Here is a 19,751-nt window from a genome sequence, read left to right as displayed (position 1 = left end):
GGTGAGTGTCACAAACCAAGGATTGACGAAGGGAATGGTTTCCCTCCACTGCATCACCTCCATTCCCTGTTCCACTGCTCTAAACCCCTCTTCCCCACAAACACAATAAAGACAGAGTCCCCTTTGTCCTCACCTATGCCCCCCTCCCAGTCTGCGCATCCAACGCATTTTCCTTAATTATTTCCACCAACTCCAACTAGACACCACCACCACCACCACTCCCTTCCCCAACCTGTCTGCCTTCCACAAGGACCGTTCCCATCACCAATCACTGGTTTATGCCACTCTTCCCACCAACCCCACTGAACTGTAAATTGGAGGAACAACACCTCATCTTCCACCTGGGCAGCCTACAGCCTGGAGGAATCAACATCAAGTTCTCCAATTTCAAATAACCTCCCATGCCTTATCTACAGCTCCCTTTACACCCACCCCCAGTCTGGAAGAAGGGTTACATCTGAGATGTCGACTTCTCCACCTCCTGATGCCGCCTGGTTTGCTGTGTTCGTCCAGCCTCTTACTTGTCTAACTTGAGGCAACAATGCTAACCATTGAGCTACTGTGCTATTATATTTGTTAGAACAGCATAATCCTGGAATTACTCACCTTCAAAGAAAGAGACTAAAGAGAGGTACAAGATTATGACAGTTTGGGACAAGCAAACATAGGCACAGATAAGCTGTAAGGTGGAATGTAAAAAGACTAAGAGTACAAGATTTAAGGCTTTTGCAAGAGACTCAAGGGATGTGTCATTTTATGCAAAAAATGGCAATGATGTGGCATGTACAGTCTAATAGCTGTGCAAGTGGAAATCAATAATTTCAAAAGAAAATTGATGGCTTTTAGAAAAACAAATTGCTGAGCTAGGGAATAGAACAGGAAGTAGGACTGATTGGATCACTCCACAGAGAGTGGACCACCATACAAATTAGATTTAAAAGATCCATCAATATCCATCAGCTGTTACTGAGAATCAGAGATAGAGAAAATGAATGTTGAAGGTGGTGAATGGAGTATCAATCATTTGAGTTGCTTTCTTCTGGAGTTGTATCAGATATATAGAAACATGGAAACTAGGAGATAAGAGGGAATGCCATATTCCCCCTTCCCTCTTAACCCTTGATTCTTTTAAAATCTAAAGGGGGAGGGGTGTCCTTCCTCATGCTGACAAGAAGGTTTTAGCCTCAACCTGCCCAATCTCCAGCCATGCATTCCAGTTGCTGACCTCACCAGCCTTCCCAAATGATAACATGCAAACCCCACTTTCACCCCTACCTATAATTCAAATTATTTCCACATTTCCTTCCCACTGGTCAGGCTGATCATTTGATTGGGTAGTCACCACGTTCCTGGTAATAGCATATCTCCAGACTCTTCTTCACTCTCCCTGACCAATATTGGAATATTAATATTGGAAACAATTAGTCATCAACTAACCTCAAAAATCGCTCATAAAGATGTCCTGATGCAACAGAGAAAATGTTTAGGACATCATCTTTCTGTTCAGACCGGAAACCTTCTGCAAAGCTGAAGCACAGGGAAGAGAGTCACTTGATTGTTATGCAAAAAATCAAAGAATTCCACAAAACCTACATTGGCATAATTTGAGCTCAATTCTGATCACAGAGTAAATTTATTCTTGAAAATCTGATTAAAGTTGCTCCATGTAATTCTATGTTCACATCCTAAGTAGTAATTCCCTTTGTTCATCAGTAGGCACTTGATGTTGCTTGATTGGAAAATACTTCCCATTCCATTTACTGTTGCACTGACAGCACAAATTAAAAATGGTCATGTTCAAACACAGCTTACTCAATTCGTTACCAGCTCCCCATATGTAAATGGAGTCTGACATTTATATCCTTCGGTTCTCTACCAGCACCCCATATTAAAGGATTGGAAGATAGTGGCCAGAGTTCCCACTATGTACTTTCCTCAGCAAACTAAGATACACTTGACAGAGTCATAGAAATATACAATAGGAAAACAGACCCTTTGGTCCAACTCATCCACACCAACCAGATATCCTGAATTAATCTAGTCCCATTTGTCAGCACTTGGCCCATATTGGTCTCAACCCTTCTTATTCATATATGCATCCAGATGCCTTTTAAATGTTGTAATTGTATCAGCCTCTACCATTTCCTCTGGCAGCGCATTCCATACATACAACACCCTTTGCATGAAAAAGTTGCCCTTAGGTCCCTTTTAAATCTTTATCTTCTCACCCTAAACCTATGTCCTCTATTTCTGGACTCCCCCAACCCAGGGAAAAGACCTTGTCTATAAATCCTATCCATGCCCCTAATCTGGACCGTTTGGATTTTTTACTTTGAACTAGTGCCAGTACTTGAGTTAATCTTGCTTCTTTTAATCCAATCCAATGTCTCTATTATGTTCTTCACCACTGAGATATGCTATTGTTTAGCAGGAATATAAATAAAGTACTCACTTACAATCTTTATTGTGTAGAAGCAGGCCATTTGGCCTATTAAGTCCACACTGACCTTCCGAACAGCATCCCATCCAGATCCACCCCTCTACCCTATCATCCTACATTTCCCCTGCTAATCCACCTAGTCTGCACATCCCTGGACACTTTGAGCAATTTAGCATGGCCAACCTAATTAACCTGCACATCTTTGGACTGTGGGAGGAAACCAGAGCACCTGAAGGGGACACAGGTAGAATATGCTAACTGCACATAGACAGTTATCCAAGGGTGGAAATAAACCTAGGTCCCTGGTGCTGGAAGGCAGTAGTTCTAACCACTGAGCCAGCATGCCACCTCACTTGGGGGCTCAACAGGCCTCTGCCTCCACAAAATTTCCCTTTTAGTTTTGAATCATTACATGTTGATAACAGTCATCAAGTGTTTTCTTTCATTATTTGCTAATTTTTCTCATACTTGCTTATTTTTTCCTTTATTCATATCTCCTTGGTACTTCCTATTTCTGCTAGATTGCTACTGTATTATTTGATCTTTGTACTTATCAAAAGCCTGTTTTACCATCTTTACTTTTAGGCATCTGGGAAGGTTTAACTCTAGATGTCCCTCCTTTGTCCTTCAAATGAAGGGCTAGGATTGATCACCAGACTCAAATGTTAACTCTGTTTTTCTCTCACTACAAATGATGCCGGATCTGCTGAGTTTCTCCAGCATTCTCTATTTGTTTCAGATTTCGAGCGTCTGCAGTATTTTGCTTTTATTTGAATGTTTGTTTGTACATGGTCCATCTCCTTCTTGAATACTTATTGCTGTTTGACTGCAGTTTTTCTTTTCAATCCAGCTGCACCAGATTCATTCAAAATCTACTGAAATTATCCCTTTTATCAGTTGAATATCGTTTGTTGCTATACTGCCTGATTGTGAGTGAGAGTCAAATATGCTGCTAACTGTGTCAGGGCTGACACTTAAGACTAACCTGACCACAGAGCATGTTCCAGGGCTGACTGCAGTATTGTATGTAGACTTTCAGATGCAATGAATGGATTTTTTCTAAGTTGTGCTGTACACACTGGATATTGAAGAAAATGAGTCACCAATAATTGAATTCAAGATCTTTATCAAGGAAGATAGTGTTGACCCAAGCCACAGAGAAAGAGAATTCAGTTACTAAAAGGGCTGACAATTTATAAGTGAGATATCAGACAATCTGATACATAAAGTTGATAAGACACCAAGACCAGATGTAATACAGACAAGGAAGGAAATGATTGTAGAAATTCTGGAGGCACTGGTCATTCTTTCAGTTTTACTTGGCCTCAAGAGTGATGTCAGATGTTCAGGGAATTACAAATGCAGGTTCATTAAGAAATCCATGCATAGTTTTCTCAAGGGAAAATTATCTTTGACTAACTTGCTGGAGTTATTTTGAAGTGCTAAATGAGAGGGTTAATAGGGGAATGCTGTTGATGTACTGTATGTGGAGTTACAAAAGGTATTTGCTCCACTGCCACAGAACAGACCTATGAGCAACATAACAGCTCATGAAACACAAGGGATTGGAGCAACATGGATACATAATTAGATGAGTGACAGGAGTCAGACAGTACTGATGTTCTTCAGGCGAGAGAAAGATTTGTAATGGACTTCCCCAGAGATTATTGTCTTGGTTGCCTTGCTATATATTAATGACCAAGACCTTGGAGCACATGACAGAACTTCAATATTTGTAGATGAAACAAAACTTGGAAGCATTGCGATCTTGAGGAGGCTAGTATAGAACTTGTGATATGATCCCAGTTGATGGTAATTTGGAACAAGTGAGCTTCAAGAGTCAAATCTGGCTTGATGGATCCCATGTTTCATTTCTGTGATTTGTTTACCACGGTGGTCAGTCACTGAACATATTCATAAGAGACTGCCAAAGTAATTTTAACAAAAAATACAATAGTTAACCATACAAAGACCTCAACACCAATATGATATATTCAAGAACCAGAAAGTTACGACTTAAAAGCTCTTGTTCTGCAGGAATGACGATAATTGGTTTCTTATCAGCAAATTTTTACATTAATTAAATGCTATTCCCTTCAGTAATTGTCTCTTCCCAACACTCATGAACAATCTGCTAACTCAACTCACTTATTTAATAACGTGGGTCCTTAAACTCATGTCATCCACAGCCTGTGCTTCTGGAGGTTTTTTTTCCCTATGTCACTTGCGCATTTTTCTCAGCTGTGACAGCTTTAGATTGTCTTTAGTTTCCACTTCACTAGTCTTTGCATGCAAAGGATCATTCTCCATCATGTTCAGCAGGCTACCAGCAGTAAACGTTCGCACTACACAGGGGGATGTACGTGCATCAATGCAGTTCCTAGAACATGCACTGTGACACCATCAAGGAATAACCAGCTAACTGCCTTCAACATTTATTCGCTCCACCATGACATGGAGGCACTAGTTACCAGATGCATTTAGTCACTAACCAAGGTTCCTTATGCAGCAACCTCCAAATCCAAGGCCACCTACAGAAGGACAAGGGCAACAGATAAATGAAAACACCACCAACTGCATGTTCCCGTCCATACTACCCAACATTTTTCATGGAAATACATTACAGTTCACCTTTAGTGTCATTAGATCAAGTTGCTGGAAATCCCTCTCAAACAATGAGGGTGCAGTTATAAAAAAGGAATGCAGAAATTCAACATAACCTCTCAAGGGCAACAAAAGATGGGTAATAAATGCTGGCTCAGCCAGCATTGCCAATGTCCCAGAAATGAATTAAATGCGAAATTCAACAATTTTATGGTAACAGCTAAAATGTGATACTTTGGATAATGTAATCTGCTCAAACCATTTAAATGTCTGCTGACTCTTATATAACTCTGGAGGACCAAAAAAACACTTACTCTCCTGTCACATAACTCCATCTGTTGACTGAACATATCCCTGAATTCAATCAGATGCTGTACTTCATCTTTTATTTATGGGATATTATGATAGGCTCCTGTGGGTGGAATTTTTCTCGAGAAGATAAAAAGGTTATTCCTAGTAACTCACTGTCCATCTCTCATTACATGTCAGTAACTAATTTTTTGCTGCACAAAATAGAGAAAATACAGCACAAGAACAGGCCCTTTGGCCCACTATGTCCATGCTGACCATGGCACCATTTAAAATCAATCCCGTTCTGCCTGCATGTGATCCCTATCACTCTATTCCCTGCCTGATATGTCTATGCAAAAGCCACCCTCTGTGTAAAAAGAACTTTTCTTGCAATACTCTTTTGAACTTGCCCTCTCTCACCTTAAAACTACACTCCCTAGTACTTGACAGTTCCACCCTGGGAAAAAGACTGAGTTTCCACTCTATCCATGCCTCTCAATTTTATAATTTTTATCAGGTCACCCTTCAACCTGAAACTTTAAGTTTGTCTTAGAAAACAATCTAAGTTTGTCCAACCTCTCTGAATATCTAATGCACTCCAATCCAGACAACATCCTTGTAAACCTCTTCTGCACCCTCTCCAAAGCCTCCACATCCTTCCTACAACCAGAATTGCTCACAATACTCCAAATATGGTTGAAGTAAAGTTTTATACAGCTGTAACATGACTTGCCAACTTTTATACTCAATGCCCTGACCAGTGACGGCAAACATACTGTAAGTCTTCTTGACCAACTTATCCATTTGTGCTGCCACTTTCAGAGAGCTATGTACTTGCACCTTGTGATACCTTGTGATTGACTCCCAGATCCCCTTGTCTTCTGTGTCCACATCGCTGAGCAAATCTTCATTTATTTTATCGGGCTTTTTGTTCACCTGTAAGTAACCCAAAATAGGATGAAAGTGACATAATGGTCTGAAGCACGGGAAACACAGAATCATTTACAAATAAACACAAATAATGCTAACAGTGAATTAATGTGCTTTCAACATCAGAACATAGAACAGTACAGCATAGGAACATGCCCTTCAGTCCACAATGTTGTGCTGAATATGATGCCAAATTAAACTAATCCATTCTGCCTGCCCTTGGTCCAGATCCCTCCATTCCTTGCATATTCATGTGTTTATCTAAACATCCCTTAAATGCCCCAATTGGATCTGCCTCCACCACCACCCCTGGCAGCGTGTTTCCAGACTCTTACCATTCCCTGTATAAAAGACTTGCCCCTCACATCTCTTTTGAACTTTCCCCTTTCACCTTAAATACATGTCCCCTAGCATTAGACATTTCAATTATGGGAAAAAGATTCTGACCATTAACCCTATCTATGCATCTCATAACCTTATAGATTTCAATCAAGTCTCCCCTCAGCCACTGCTGCTCCTGAGAAAACAACCCGAGTATTTCAAGCCTCTCCTTATAGCTCATACCCTATAATCCGGGCAGACTCCCTGTGAACCTCTTCTATAAATACTGCCAAAGCCTCTACATCCTTTCTGTAATGTGGTGTTTTAAAAAATTCTCAAGGTCAGGTTCGTAGGAGAGTAGTCTGACACAGAACAAACGACCAAGAGGCGAGTCTGCTAGAATATGGGCATTTTATTCCCCGCAGCGTCGCCACAACCAGGTCTCATACAACGGGTCTGGCTTATACTCACTCTACATGTTACCGGAACTGGGAGCCGTCAGTTCTCGTAGAGCGGTTGCCAACAACCCACGCTCGGCGGTTAAAACGTAACCCCGGAGCAGACTCACCGAACTGGAGACTTTTCCAGCTGATATACTCTTTTCCAGATATAAACATTCATGTGAACAGCAGAGCAAGGCTAAAAAACACATTCCATTCTGGTTACATACAGATAAGAAGATTCACACGGGGAGGTGTGTAATAAGATTCACACGGGACTAAGCAACACCTCCATTCCGGTTAGATTCACACATGTATTGGGACATAATTTTTAACAGTTTCACCACATTCCACTGCTTGGAATTTTTCACCACATTCCATTGCTTGGCCCAATACATGTGTTACATTATGATTCACACATGTATTGGGACATAATTTTACACCACATGTGGTGACCAGAAATGAATGCAACTCTTGTACTCCTTGCCCTGACCAATAAAGGCAAGCATGCTATACGCCTTGTTTAGCACCCTATCTACTTGTGTGGTTACTTTCAGGGAGAATTGACTTGAACCCCAAGATCCCTCTGTCCAATAATGCTGTTCCGGATCCTGCCATTAACAGCATACTTTTCTAAGGTCTAGGGAGTGTTGCTATAAAGAGACCTTAGAATCTAGGTTCATAGCTCCTTGAAAGTGGAGTCGCAGGCAGACAGGATAGTGAGCAAAGCTTTTGATATGCTTGCCTTTATTGATCAGTGCATTGATTGCAGGATTTGGGAGGTCATGTTGTAGCTGTACAGGACATTGGTTAGGCTACTATTGGAATACTGCGTGCAATTCTGGTCTCCGTCCTATCAGAAGGAGGTTGTGAAAGTTGAAAAAATTCAGAAAAGATTTACAAGGATGTTGCCAGGGTTGGAGGGTTTGAGCTATAGGGCGTGGCTAAATTGGCAGGGGCTATTTTCCCTGGAGCATCGGAGGCTAAGAAGTTTTTAGAAGTTTATAAAATCATGAAGGGCATGGATAGGATAAATACACAAGGTCTTTTCCCTGGGGTGGGAAGTCCAAAACTAGATTGCATAGGTTTAAAGTGAGAGGGAGAAAATTTAAAAGAGATCTAAAGGGCAACTTTTTCGTGCAGAGGGTAGTGTGTGTATGGAATGAGCTGCTAGAGGAAGTGGTGAAGGCAGGTAGAATTACAACATTTAAAAGGCACCTGGATGGGTATATGAACAGAAAGGATTAATTTGACAGGTTGGACCAAAGCATCTGTTTCCATGTACATCTCTAAGTCTATTTGATCTCCCAAAGTGCAGCACCTCATACTTGCCTGGACTAAACTCCATCTGCTATTGCTCCACCCATATCTGCAACTGATTTGTATGCCACTGTATCCTTTAACAACCTTCTACACTATCTACAACTCCACCAATTTTTGTGTCATCTGCAAATTTACTAACCCACCTATCTACATTTTCATCCAAGTCGTTTGTATATATCAGAAACAGCAGAGATCCCAGTATGGATTCCTGAGGAAAACCATTAGTTAGGGACTTCTAGCCTGAAAAATAACCTTCACCACTACTGTCTGCCTTCTATGGGCAAGCCAATTCTGAATCCAAGTGACCAAGTCATCGTGGATTCCATGCATCTTAAATCTTCTGGATTAGTCTACCACGAGGAAGCTTGTTGAAAGCCTTGCTAAAATCACGTAGACATCATTCACTTCTCTACCCTCAACAATCACCATCGTCACCTCCTTGAAAAATTCAATCAAGTTAGTAAGACATGACTTGCCCTGTACAAAGCCATACTGACTGTCCTGAATTGGGCTATACTTTTCCAACTACATGCAAATGCTATCCCTCATAATGCTTTCCAATAGTTTCCCAACCACTGATGTGAAAATCACAAAACTTCCTGCATTCTCCCTATTTCCCTTCGTGAACAAAGGAACCTACATTAGCTACTCACCAGTCTTCTGGGCTAGCAAGGATACAAAGATCTTGGTCAAGGTCCCAGCAATCTCAGGTGCACTGGAATTTTGTTCTCTTTTTTTCAACGTATGTATAGAATGCCTTGGGATTCTCTTTAATCCTATTCGCCAAGGTTATCTCATGGCCCCTTCTTGCTCTCCTAATTCTTTCTGTTTTCTTTATATTCCACACTTGGCTGTCTGATTTTAGCTTCCTAAACCTTACATATACTACTTTTTTCCCTTCTGAGTAAAGTCACAACCTCCCTCATTATCTAAGAGTCCCTTTCCTTGCCATCCTTGTCCTTTCTCCTTACTGGAACATGCTGGTCCTTAACTCTGACAATAGGTCCACATGTCAAATGTGGACTTGCTTGATAACAGCTCCTCCTTAGCTCCTACCTAATACTGATGAAATTTGCCTCACCAATTTAGTACCTCTCTGCAAGGTCCTGACTTACTCTTATTCATAGCTATCTTAAAACTTAAGGAGTTGTGATCACTGTATCCAAATTAGCTATCCCACTGAAAGGTCAGGCTCATTAACCAATTTAAGTTTCAGTATGGCCACTCCTCTAGTTGGACTATTCACATATTATTTCAAGAAACCCTTTCAGATGCACTTAACAAAGTTGCTCCATCCAAGCCGCTTGCTTAAAAGGAGTCCAAGTCAATATTGGGGAAGTTAATTTCACTCACGATGACAACCGTGTTTTTAGATTAGATTAGAATTTAGATTAGATTACAGTGTGGAAACAGGTTCTTTGGCCCAACAAGTCCACACCGACCCGCCGAAGCGAAACCCACCCATACCCCTACATTTACCCCTTATCTAACACTACGGGCAATTTAGCACAGCCAATTCACCTGACCCTGCACATCTTTGTGACTGTGGGAGGAAACCGGAGCACCCGGAGGAAACCCACGCAGACACGGGGAGAACGTGCAAACTCCACACAGTCAGTCGCCTGAGGCGGGAATTGAACCCGGGTCTCTGGCGCTGTGAGGCAGCAGTGCTAACCACTGTGCCACCGTGCCGCCCACTTATTGACTCTTTTCATAATCTGCTTGTATATTTCTTTCTCAATGTCTCAGTTGCTGTTGGGGGGCCTATAGTATAATCCACTCAGAGTGAATTGCACGCATCTTATTTTTGAGCTCTATCCATATTGCCTCAGTGGATTAGCCCTCCATCTGCTCACTGAGTGCAAATGTAACATTCTCCTTCATTAGTAAAGCAACTCCTCCACCTCTTATCTTCCTCTGTCTCATCTAAAACAACAGAAGCCTGGAAAATTGAGCTGCTAGTTCTGTCCCTATCTCAACCAAATCTCTGTAATGGCCATAATATCATAGTCCTATGTACTGATCTATTCTCTAAGCTCATCTGCCTTACCTATAATATTCCTTACATTGAAATAAACACTCTTGAGCTCATCAGTACCATTGTATTCATTTACCTGTCTCTACTTGTCCTTCCTTTCTGACTTACTGGTTCTAATAGCAACCACACAGCATCAATGTGGACTTCATTAGATTCCTCATTCCCCCGCTCCCCCCCGGCCCCTTCCCACTTTATCCCAGTTCCAACCTTCCAACTTAGCACCACCTTCATGACCTGTCATACCTGTCCATTGTCTTTCCCATCTATCCGCTCCACCCTCCTCTCCGATCTATCACCATTACCCCCACCTGGATCTACCTATCGTACTCTCAGCTACCTTCCTCCCAGCCCCACTCCTCCCTGTCATTTATCTCTCTACCTCCTTGGCTCACAAGTTTCATTCCTGATAAAGGGCTCTTGCCCGAAATGTTGATTCTCCTGCTCCTCGGATGCTGCATGACCTGCTGTGCTTTTCCAGCACCAAACTCTCAACTCTAATCTCCAGCATCTGCAATCCTCACTTTCACCTGGTTCTAACGTGTGCCTTCCCCTCAATGCCTTCACTTGCTGATCCACTGGTATGGTTCCCAGCCCCTTACCACTCTAGTTTAACTCTCACGAGTAGCACCAGTGAACCTTCTGCAAGGATATTCGTTCCTCTCCAGTTCAGATGAAATCTATCCCTCTTGTATAGGTAAACCATCCTAGAACAGGCCTCAAGGATCCATGAACCTAAAATCCTGCAGTGTGTGTATGTGAGTGTGTGTGTGTGAGATATATATATATATCCCTACCAATGGGATGGTAGCACCAAATCTGCCACATAGCTCATACAATATGGTGAGCAGTGGTGAGGATTCATCTTAATATAACCGTTTCCTCATTCCAATGAGTGTTCTAACCTTGTTTATACTTTATTAACTTCACCACGAGCCTAACAACTTCAACAGTAGTTCACTGAGCCCAGTGACACCTGCAAAATTTGCAGTATGACTCAACAAGATTCAGGGACAGTTTGCGAATTCAGCATAACTACACCAGGATGGACATTGAACATGATTTCAATGAGTGCTTAATCAAGATAGCTCCATGCCTTGATAGAACTGTTGCTCAGCATCAGCAACAAGTAACAGACTGAAAGGAAAATTATGACTGTAATACTTATACAAGTATTCTTGTATAATTAATTTTATATTGAAAAATACTTACATTATGGGTGGAATCTTGGGAGAAGCATCTCAGAAGCAAAATGGCTGACAACCACAAAACATCATGCTATTGATTCAGCATGTTGAAACCACTAAATGTACTTAATGGGAACTAATCAAATTTTGTATGCAAGTTCCACTACACTCATTCATTATCTGCAGATTCCTTATCCATAGATCCATATACTTGAGAGGTCAGTCCAGATCCCATTTCTTTTTTCTATTGATGCACCAGGTCTGAGTGCATGGTCTTTCACGGCAAATAGGAGATTTCCTTTTAGCAGTATCTGCATTTTTTTTTGTTAGCACAATAGATCTGTGCCCCTATCCCCGATGAATAACAAAGATTGGTGTACATACAACAGGTATATGGTAAGGTTTACCACTGTCAAGAACTTGGAACTTGGACTTAATGGCTTGGTGCTGGCTTACATGACACAAAATACACAAGGGTAATGAAAGGGTGAGAAAGACAGCAATAAATTTCATGAGGTCATACAGCAGGACTTTGCAAACTATTCTGTCATGAGTTCCGAAGGAGCAATGACTTGAAGTGGAACTCAGACAGATTTTTTGACAGTAAGGCCCCTTCAAATAATTGTGTTGTTTTTGTTGGTGAGTTGGCCTAATAGACTACTTTTCAAGGCCTAATTGCTGCTGCAAAAAATCCAAGAAAAAGTAGTTTTTCACGGCAAACCGATGTGTTCAATAATCAGGACCACAATGCATTAATAATCATGATTCTATTACATTTATAATCAGAGTCTAATTATATTCATAATCAGAGTCACTTTAAAATTTGGGATACCACTACATTGATTAATCTCAATATTACGATAAGAATGCGCCATCAACAATTGAGATCTTATTGCAAAAATAATCAATACTGATTTACATTAATAATTAGAATTCTATTACATTGATAATCATTACATTAATAATTGCATAGCTTCTATTGCATTCATGACCAGCTGGCGAGTGCCTAAAAATTATTGCTTAGGTCATTAGGATGTTAACACATTAGTATTAATTATTTCAATTAATGAGTCCTATTGTCAATAATCAAGATCTGATTATAAAAATTAATGATCAGAATATTATGCATTGTATTGAGAATCAACGTTCAAATACATTCATAACGGATACACGTTTTCATTAATCAACAACCTACTGCACCCATAATGTGGATCTTACAACATTAATCAAAATCCTCCTCCATACCTCACACAAGAGCAGAAGTCTATCCCAGTATCCTGCTCTTAAAAGTGTTAAATCCCTAATATTCACTTGCTCGTCATACAAATCTGAAGCACTGAAATGGCGCCACTGTGGGAAAAACGTGTGAAACGGTGTCATAAATAGACTGATGGATTGAGTTATCATCATTGCTGTCCTTTGATTTGAGTTCTGCTCAAGGTCATAAGCTTCTGACCTTGGTTTTCATGTGACTGAACAGGGTCATTCTCAAAAATCAGATTTTCAAAAATCCAATGATTTTTAGATACATGGGGCTGAACATGCAATAGACAATAGAGAATAGACAATAGGTGCAGGAGTAGGCCATTCTGCCCTTCGAGCCAGCACCACCATTCATTATGATCATGGCTTGATCATCCTCAATCAGTATCCTGTTCCTGCCTTATCCCCATAACCCTTGATTCCACTACCCTTAAGAGCTCTATCTTGAAAGTATCCAGAGACTTGGCCTCCACTACCTTCTGGGGCAGAGCATTCCATACACCCACCATTCTCTGGGTGAAGAAGGTTCTCCTCAACCCTGTTCTAAGTAGTCACCCCTTACTTTTAAACTGTGTCCTCTGGTTCGGGACTCACCCATCAGCAGAAACATGCTTCCTGCCTCTAGAGTGTCCAATCCTTTAATAATCTTATACGTCTCAATCACATCCCGTCTCAGCCTTCTAAACTCAAGCATATACAAGCCTAGCCGCTCCAATCTTTCAGCGTAAGATAGTCCCACCATTCCGGGAATTGACCTCGTGAACCTACGCTGCACTCCCTCAATAGCCAGAATGTCCTGCCTCAAATTTGGAGACCAAAACTGTGCACAATATTCCAGGTGCGGTCTCACCAGGACCATGTACAGCTGCAGAAGGACCTCTTTGCTTCTAAACTCAATCCCTCTTGTTATGAAGGCCAGCATACTATTAGCTTTCTTCACTGCCTGCTGTACCTGCATGCTTGCTTTCATTGACTGATGTACAAGAACACCTAAATCTCGTTGTACTGCCCCTTTACCTAACTTGACTCCATTTAGATAGTAATCTGCCTTCCTGTTCTTGCCACCAAAGTAGATAACCACACATTTATCCACATTTAACTGTATCTGCCATGCATCCGTCCACTCACCTAGCCTGTCCAGGTCACCCTATATTCTCCTAACATCCTCCTCACATTTCACCCTGCCACCCAACTTTGTGTCATCAGCAAATTTGCTAATATTACTTTTAATACCTTCATCTATATCATCAAAAAGCTGCGGTCCCAGCACTGATCCCTTCAGCACACCACTGGTCACACCTGCCATTCCAAAAGGGAGCCATTTATCACAACTCTTTGTTTCCTGTCAGCCAACCAATTTTCAATCCATTTCAGTATTTTGCCCCTAATACCATATGCCCTGATTTTGCTCACTAACCTCCTATGTGGGACTTTATCAAAGGCTTTCTGAAAGTCCAGGTATACTACATCCACTGAATCTCCTTATCCATCTTCAGAGTTACATCCTCAAAAAATTCCAGAAGATTAGTCAAGCATGATTTCTCCTTCATAAATCCATGCTGACTCTGACCTATCCTGATACTGCTATCCAGATGTGTCGTAATTTCATCCTTTATAATTGACTCCAGCATTTTTCCCACCACTGGTCTATAATTCTCTGTTTTCTCTCTCCCTCCTTCTTAAAAAGTGGGATAACATTAGCCACCCTCCAATCCGCAGGAACTGATCTTGAATCTATAGAACATTGGAAAATGATCACCAATGCATCCACGATTTCTAGAGCCACCTCCTTCAGTACCCTGGGATGCAGTCCATCAGGTGCCCCGGGACTTATCAGCCTTCAGACCTAACAGTCTCTCCGAAACCATTTCTTGCCTAATATAAATTCCCTTCAGCCGCTATTACATCTGGGAGATTGCTCGTGCACTGGGAAATGGTATGTGGAGTGCAGGATTTGTTTCCTTTCTTCCCCTTCTTTGTTGCCGTTCTGCCTCATCATTAAGGTGTTTGAACTCAAAGCCTGATAAAAACATGGGGAAGACTTGTTGCAATTTTTGAACAATTGGTAGCAAGCTCTTCCCAATCTTTAAAGTCAATGCTACCATGCTTTAAGGAGAGTTCCTGAATGTCTTGTAGTATTACCTTTGTCCTCCTTGGAATACCTGCTTTTTGATCAGTAGGAAAACAGGGCCTGACATTAGACATATCATCAGTCCACTGTAGCAGACTTTTCAGAAGTTTTTGAGGAGAAAGTGAGGTCTGCAGATGCTGGAGATCAGAGCTGAAAATGTGTTGCTGGAAAAGCGCAGCAGGTCAGGCAGCATCCAGGGAACAGGAGAATCGACGTTTCGGGCACAAGCCCTTCTTCCTGAAGAAGGGCTTATGCCCGAAACGTCGATTCTCCTGTTCCCTGGATGCTGCCTGACCTGCTGCGCTTTTCCAGCAACACATTTTCAGCTTTTCAGAAGTTTTGTCTGATTACTTGTGGAGCTAGCTTCAAGGAGAACACTAGCATTTGTTTTATGGTCCTCTATTGAATCTGAAGGATATGGTAGGGGCATTGCTGGTGAAATTTATCTAGCACTCCATGTGTCACTGAGACACAATCTAGCTCTCATTGCAGTACAGGGTATTGGTGACAACTGGATTTTTATAGATCTCTATTGTCAAATGCTCACTGCTGCTGTTTGTAGAAAGCTGAACTGGCACAACAGAACCAGATGGATCTATAAGTCGATGGAGACCTTTTGAGAGAGGTGCTGTTCAGGTCTGTGAAGTGCTCAACATATTCCAGATTCTATCCTTCAATGTATATGCGAGATGGAAAATTTGACTGATCAGGTCTGAATTGATGAATTTTGTTTTGGATAGGTCGAGTTTCTTGTCTGCAGAATTGAAAAGAACAATAGGTTGGATATTGGGTGGAAAGTTGGCAAAAACACTTCATACTGTAGATTGTACTTTCAGCCAAGTTGCTATTAAAAATTATTAAAGTAGATAAGGCTCTGCGTCCTGGTGGAATCTATCCCAGAATATAAAGAGAGGCATGAGAACAAATTGCTGGAGCATTGACAGATATCTTCATATCCTTTTTGGCCACTGGTGAGGTCCCAGAGGACTGGAGAATAACCAATGCTGTTTAAGAACAGTAACAGGGATAATCCAGGAAATTACAGGCCTGTGAGCCTCAAGTTGGTGGTAGGGAAATTATTGGAAAAGTTTCTCAGGGACAAGATCCATACACATTTAGAAGCAAATTGATTTATTACTGATAAGATAGCATGTTTTTGTGTGGGGCTGATCATGGCCCATTGGTAAGAGTTTTTTGAGGAGGTGACGAAGATAAGTGATAAGGGAAAAGCAGTTGGTATTGTCTATGTGGACTTCAGTAAAGCCTTTAACAGGGTCCCTCATGACAGACTGGTTCAATAGATGAAGTCACATGGAATCAGGAGTGAGATAGCAAGATGGCTTCAGAACTATCATAGGAGACAGAGGGGAGCGGTGGAAGAATGCTTTTCAGAATGGAGAGATGTGACTAGAGGTGTCCCATACAGATCAGTGTTGGGATCTCTGCTGTTCGTGGTCTATGCAAATGATTTGGATGAAAATGGAGCTGGTCTAATTAGTAAGTTTGCAGATGATACAAAGATTGTGATGTTGCAGACAGTGAAGTTTGTCAGAAGACACAGCAGGATATAGACCAGTTGGAGGCATGGACAGATAAATGATACTTGGAGTTCAATCCAGACAAATGTGAGGTGATTCTTTTGGAAGGTCAAGTACAGGTGGAAATTATATTGCGAATGCCAGAACCCTTAGGAGTTTTGATATGCAGAGGGATCTGAGTGGGCAGGTCCACAGATCACTGAAGGTGGCAACACGGGTGCATAACGTTGTAAACAAGGTCTATGGCATCTTGCCTTCATTGGAAGGGACAGTGAGTATAAGGATAGACAAGTTATAGTGCGACTTTATAGAACTTTAGTTAGGCCACAATTGCAATATTGCGTACAGTTCTGGTCACCGTACACCAGAAGGTTGGTGAATGCCATGGAGAGGGTACAGGAAATGTTTACCAAAATGTTGTCTGGTATGGGGGATTTTAGCTACGTAGAAAGGTTGGATAGACTAGATTTTGTTTCACTAGAACACAGGAGATTGAGGGTTGACCTAATAGATGTTTGTAAGGTTTTGAATGGCATGGATAGGGTGGAACGTATGAGGTTTTCTCCCAAGGTGCAGGGGTCAATTATAAGGGAACACAGATTCAAGATGCAGGAAAGGAAGTTTAAAAGAGATGTGTAAAGCAGATTTTTCACAGAAAAGGTAGTGAGTACCCAGAACACGTTGCCAGAGGAGGTGGTGGAAGCAGACACAAGAGCAGCATTCAAGAAACATCTGGACAAATACACGAACAGGAAGGGAATCGAGGGATACTGATCCTGTAAGCAAAGACAGTTTTAGTATGGAAGGGTAAAATGTGTCAACGCAAGCTTAGAGAGCCAAAGGGCCTGTTCCTGGGCTGTATTGTTCTTTGTTCTCTTTATTCTTTGTTATATTAGTCTCTGGTGTCAGTTTAATTCCGGCAATGGAGGTGACTGAGATTAAAGGGTTTTCCATCCAAGTGACACTCAATACACTAGAGGACAGCTGACATCTGATCTTTGGTAGAATGAGTGAGCAAATGGCTTTGTGAGATATTTTATTCTTGATCCTTTCACTAACCCACTCACAAGCACTTCATGTTTATCCTTCACTAATCCACTCACAAGTGAACATTGCATTCCTGTTTCATTCATTCATAACTCCCTACTATAACACAGTTTCACTCATTCATTCATTCATGAAACCATGGTTCTGTAGTGTATTTTACTATCATAATATAGACCAAATTTAAACAACTCTATCTAATTAAAACAAACCTTTCAACTATGACTGACTTTTCACCCTTCAATACTTATCAACCTTTGCTACAAGCAGTGTTTAGGCCTATTTACTGCTGAATAAGTGTAGCATATCATAAGCAATACCATCCCCATCAAGTCTCAATGAAACATTATAATATTAAATCAGCCCTTACCAACCATCTCTTAGACCTGGAACACCAAACATTTCCCCAGTTAGTAAATACTTGTTAAATACCTTTTAACTGGGCCATTATCCCTTTAAGAAACTGTCAAAACAGCACTTATATGAAATTGCACGAATGAATGAAACTCACACAGGCAAATAGTAAACAAATCTCACAACCCAGCTACTGTAATCAGTTTAATATCCTATATTCTTTTATTAAATACAGGTACAATTTCTAACCCATTTAGGACATTTGGCCTCATATTTTTTAAATTAACATTTACTAACTTAAAAGACAAAAGGACAAACTCCTCTTAATTATGCAAGCATACTGAACAGGCACTTTATTTTTCAATAAAAATATATTTTAAAAAAAGATTTTTAATATTACAAATACAAAACAATACAATTCAAAACAATACAAAGAAAGAACACCAAAAAAATTGTAAAAAACCCAAACTGACCTCATGTACAAATGTATAAATATGAATAGAAAAACATACATATATAAAAATCAAACTACTCAACTAAATAATTAATAACCAACAACAAGCTAACAAATAACTTAGCTCAGCCAAACAAAACACTCACTCTCAAATATCACATTCATATGTTTGCAATGCCCCCTCTCTGGATATTGGCCTCATAAAGCACAATCGCTATAGCTATATAAAAGCCCTTATTAGTGTGGCAGACAAATCTGTGTCCAGGTATTCCAAAAACAGCTGCCAAGTCTTATAGAAATTCTCATTTTTGTGGTGTACCATACTTGTGAGAAAATTTAAGAGGATATACTCCATATCAATCTTCCGCCAACCCAACAGGCCCGGAGGATTTTCAGATATCCAACCTAACAAGATATTTTTTCTTGCATAGAAAGTGAGGATGTTGAAAAGTTTTTCTTATGTGCATCTAAGGGAACCCACTGTACTGGCCAAGAAGGAGAGAGATCGGGTCCTTCTCCACCCTCATACCCAAAATCCCCTCCATTGCACCCACCATAGTGCTCCCATGTGTTTGAAGCTTACCACAGGAGCAGAGACAATGGGCAAGAGTGCTCATACCAACCTTGCACTTGGGACATGCTGAAAATACCCCTGGTTTAAATTTTGACAAACAATCTGGAGCCAAGTGGACTCTGTGGAGAATCTTCAACTGTAAAGCATGGATCCTATTGCAAATTGATATTTTTCTTGTGTTTTCCCAAATATCTTCCCATGCCTCTGAGGAGACTTTGATGCCTAGCTCTCTCTCCCACACCCTGCAGAGTCAATCAAATTCTCTTAGGGGGCGCCCCCCCAATTGATGTTATAAAGTGCTTACAGAAAGTGTACTGTTAGCACTGAGTACCCTCCTCGCTATGTCGGATTTGTAGGGTCCAGTCAAAGTGCAGTCTTTTTTTTAATATAATCTATAAGTTGAAAAAAATGAAAGAGGTCTCTGTTAGGTAACTCGTATTTTCGTGCTAACTGTTCAAACGATATCATTGTGTCTCCCTCAAATAAATCGCCCATGCAAGACACAGCCCTAGCTGCCCAATGTTTGAATCCTGAATCTATCATCTCCTGTTGAAAACCCAGCATACTCACTACAGGTATAAGAGAAGATGTTTTGCCAATATTGCCTTCCCTCTGCCGAATTGCCCTCCATGCCTTAACAGTATTGATAACATAGAACATAGAACATAGAACAATACAGCACAGAACAGGCCCTTCGGCCCACGATGTTGTGCCGAACATTTATCCTAGCTTAAGCACCCATCCATGTACCTATCCAATTCCCGCTTAAAGGTCACCAATGATTCTGACTCTGCCACTCCCACAGGCAGCGCATTCCATGCC

At 41.0% G+C, this 19,751-nt stretch overlaps 1 protein-coding gene across 5 annotated transcripts in view; it reads right to left on the bottom strand.

Moving 5' to 3' along the window:
- The window catches only part of uggt2 (UDP-glucose glycoprotein glucosyltransferase 2), a 386,557-nt gene that overhangs the window by 59,199 nt on the left and 307,607 nt on the right, over window positions 1–19,751 (bottom strand). For all 5 annotated transcript variants that reach the window (XM_043691459.1, XM_043691457.1, XM_043691458.1 and 2 more), the window contains exons 32-33: window positions 6,186–6,271; window positions 1,438–1,527 (exon numbers count right to left, since the gene is read on the bottom strand). In XM_043691459.1, coding sequence (XP_043547394.1) covers window positions 1,438–1,527; window positions 6,186–6,271 — 176 coding nt within the window. The remainder of the gene's footprint in view (window positions 1–1,437; window positions 1,528–6,185; window positions 6,272–19,751) is intronic.

Source organism: Chiloscyllium plagiosum, chromosome 6 (genome assembly GCF_004010195.1).
Source record: "Chiloscyllium plagiosum isolate BGI_BamShark_2017 chromosome 6, ASM401019v2, whole genome shotgun sequence".
NCBI lineage: Eukaryota > Metazoa > Chordata > Chondrichthyes > Orectolobiformes > Hemiscylliidae > Chiloscyllium > Chiloscyllium plagiosum.
The sequence above is the reverse complement of the archived record's forward strand: the minus strand, read 5'-3'. Positions and strand labels throughout refer to the sequence as shown.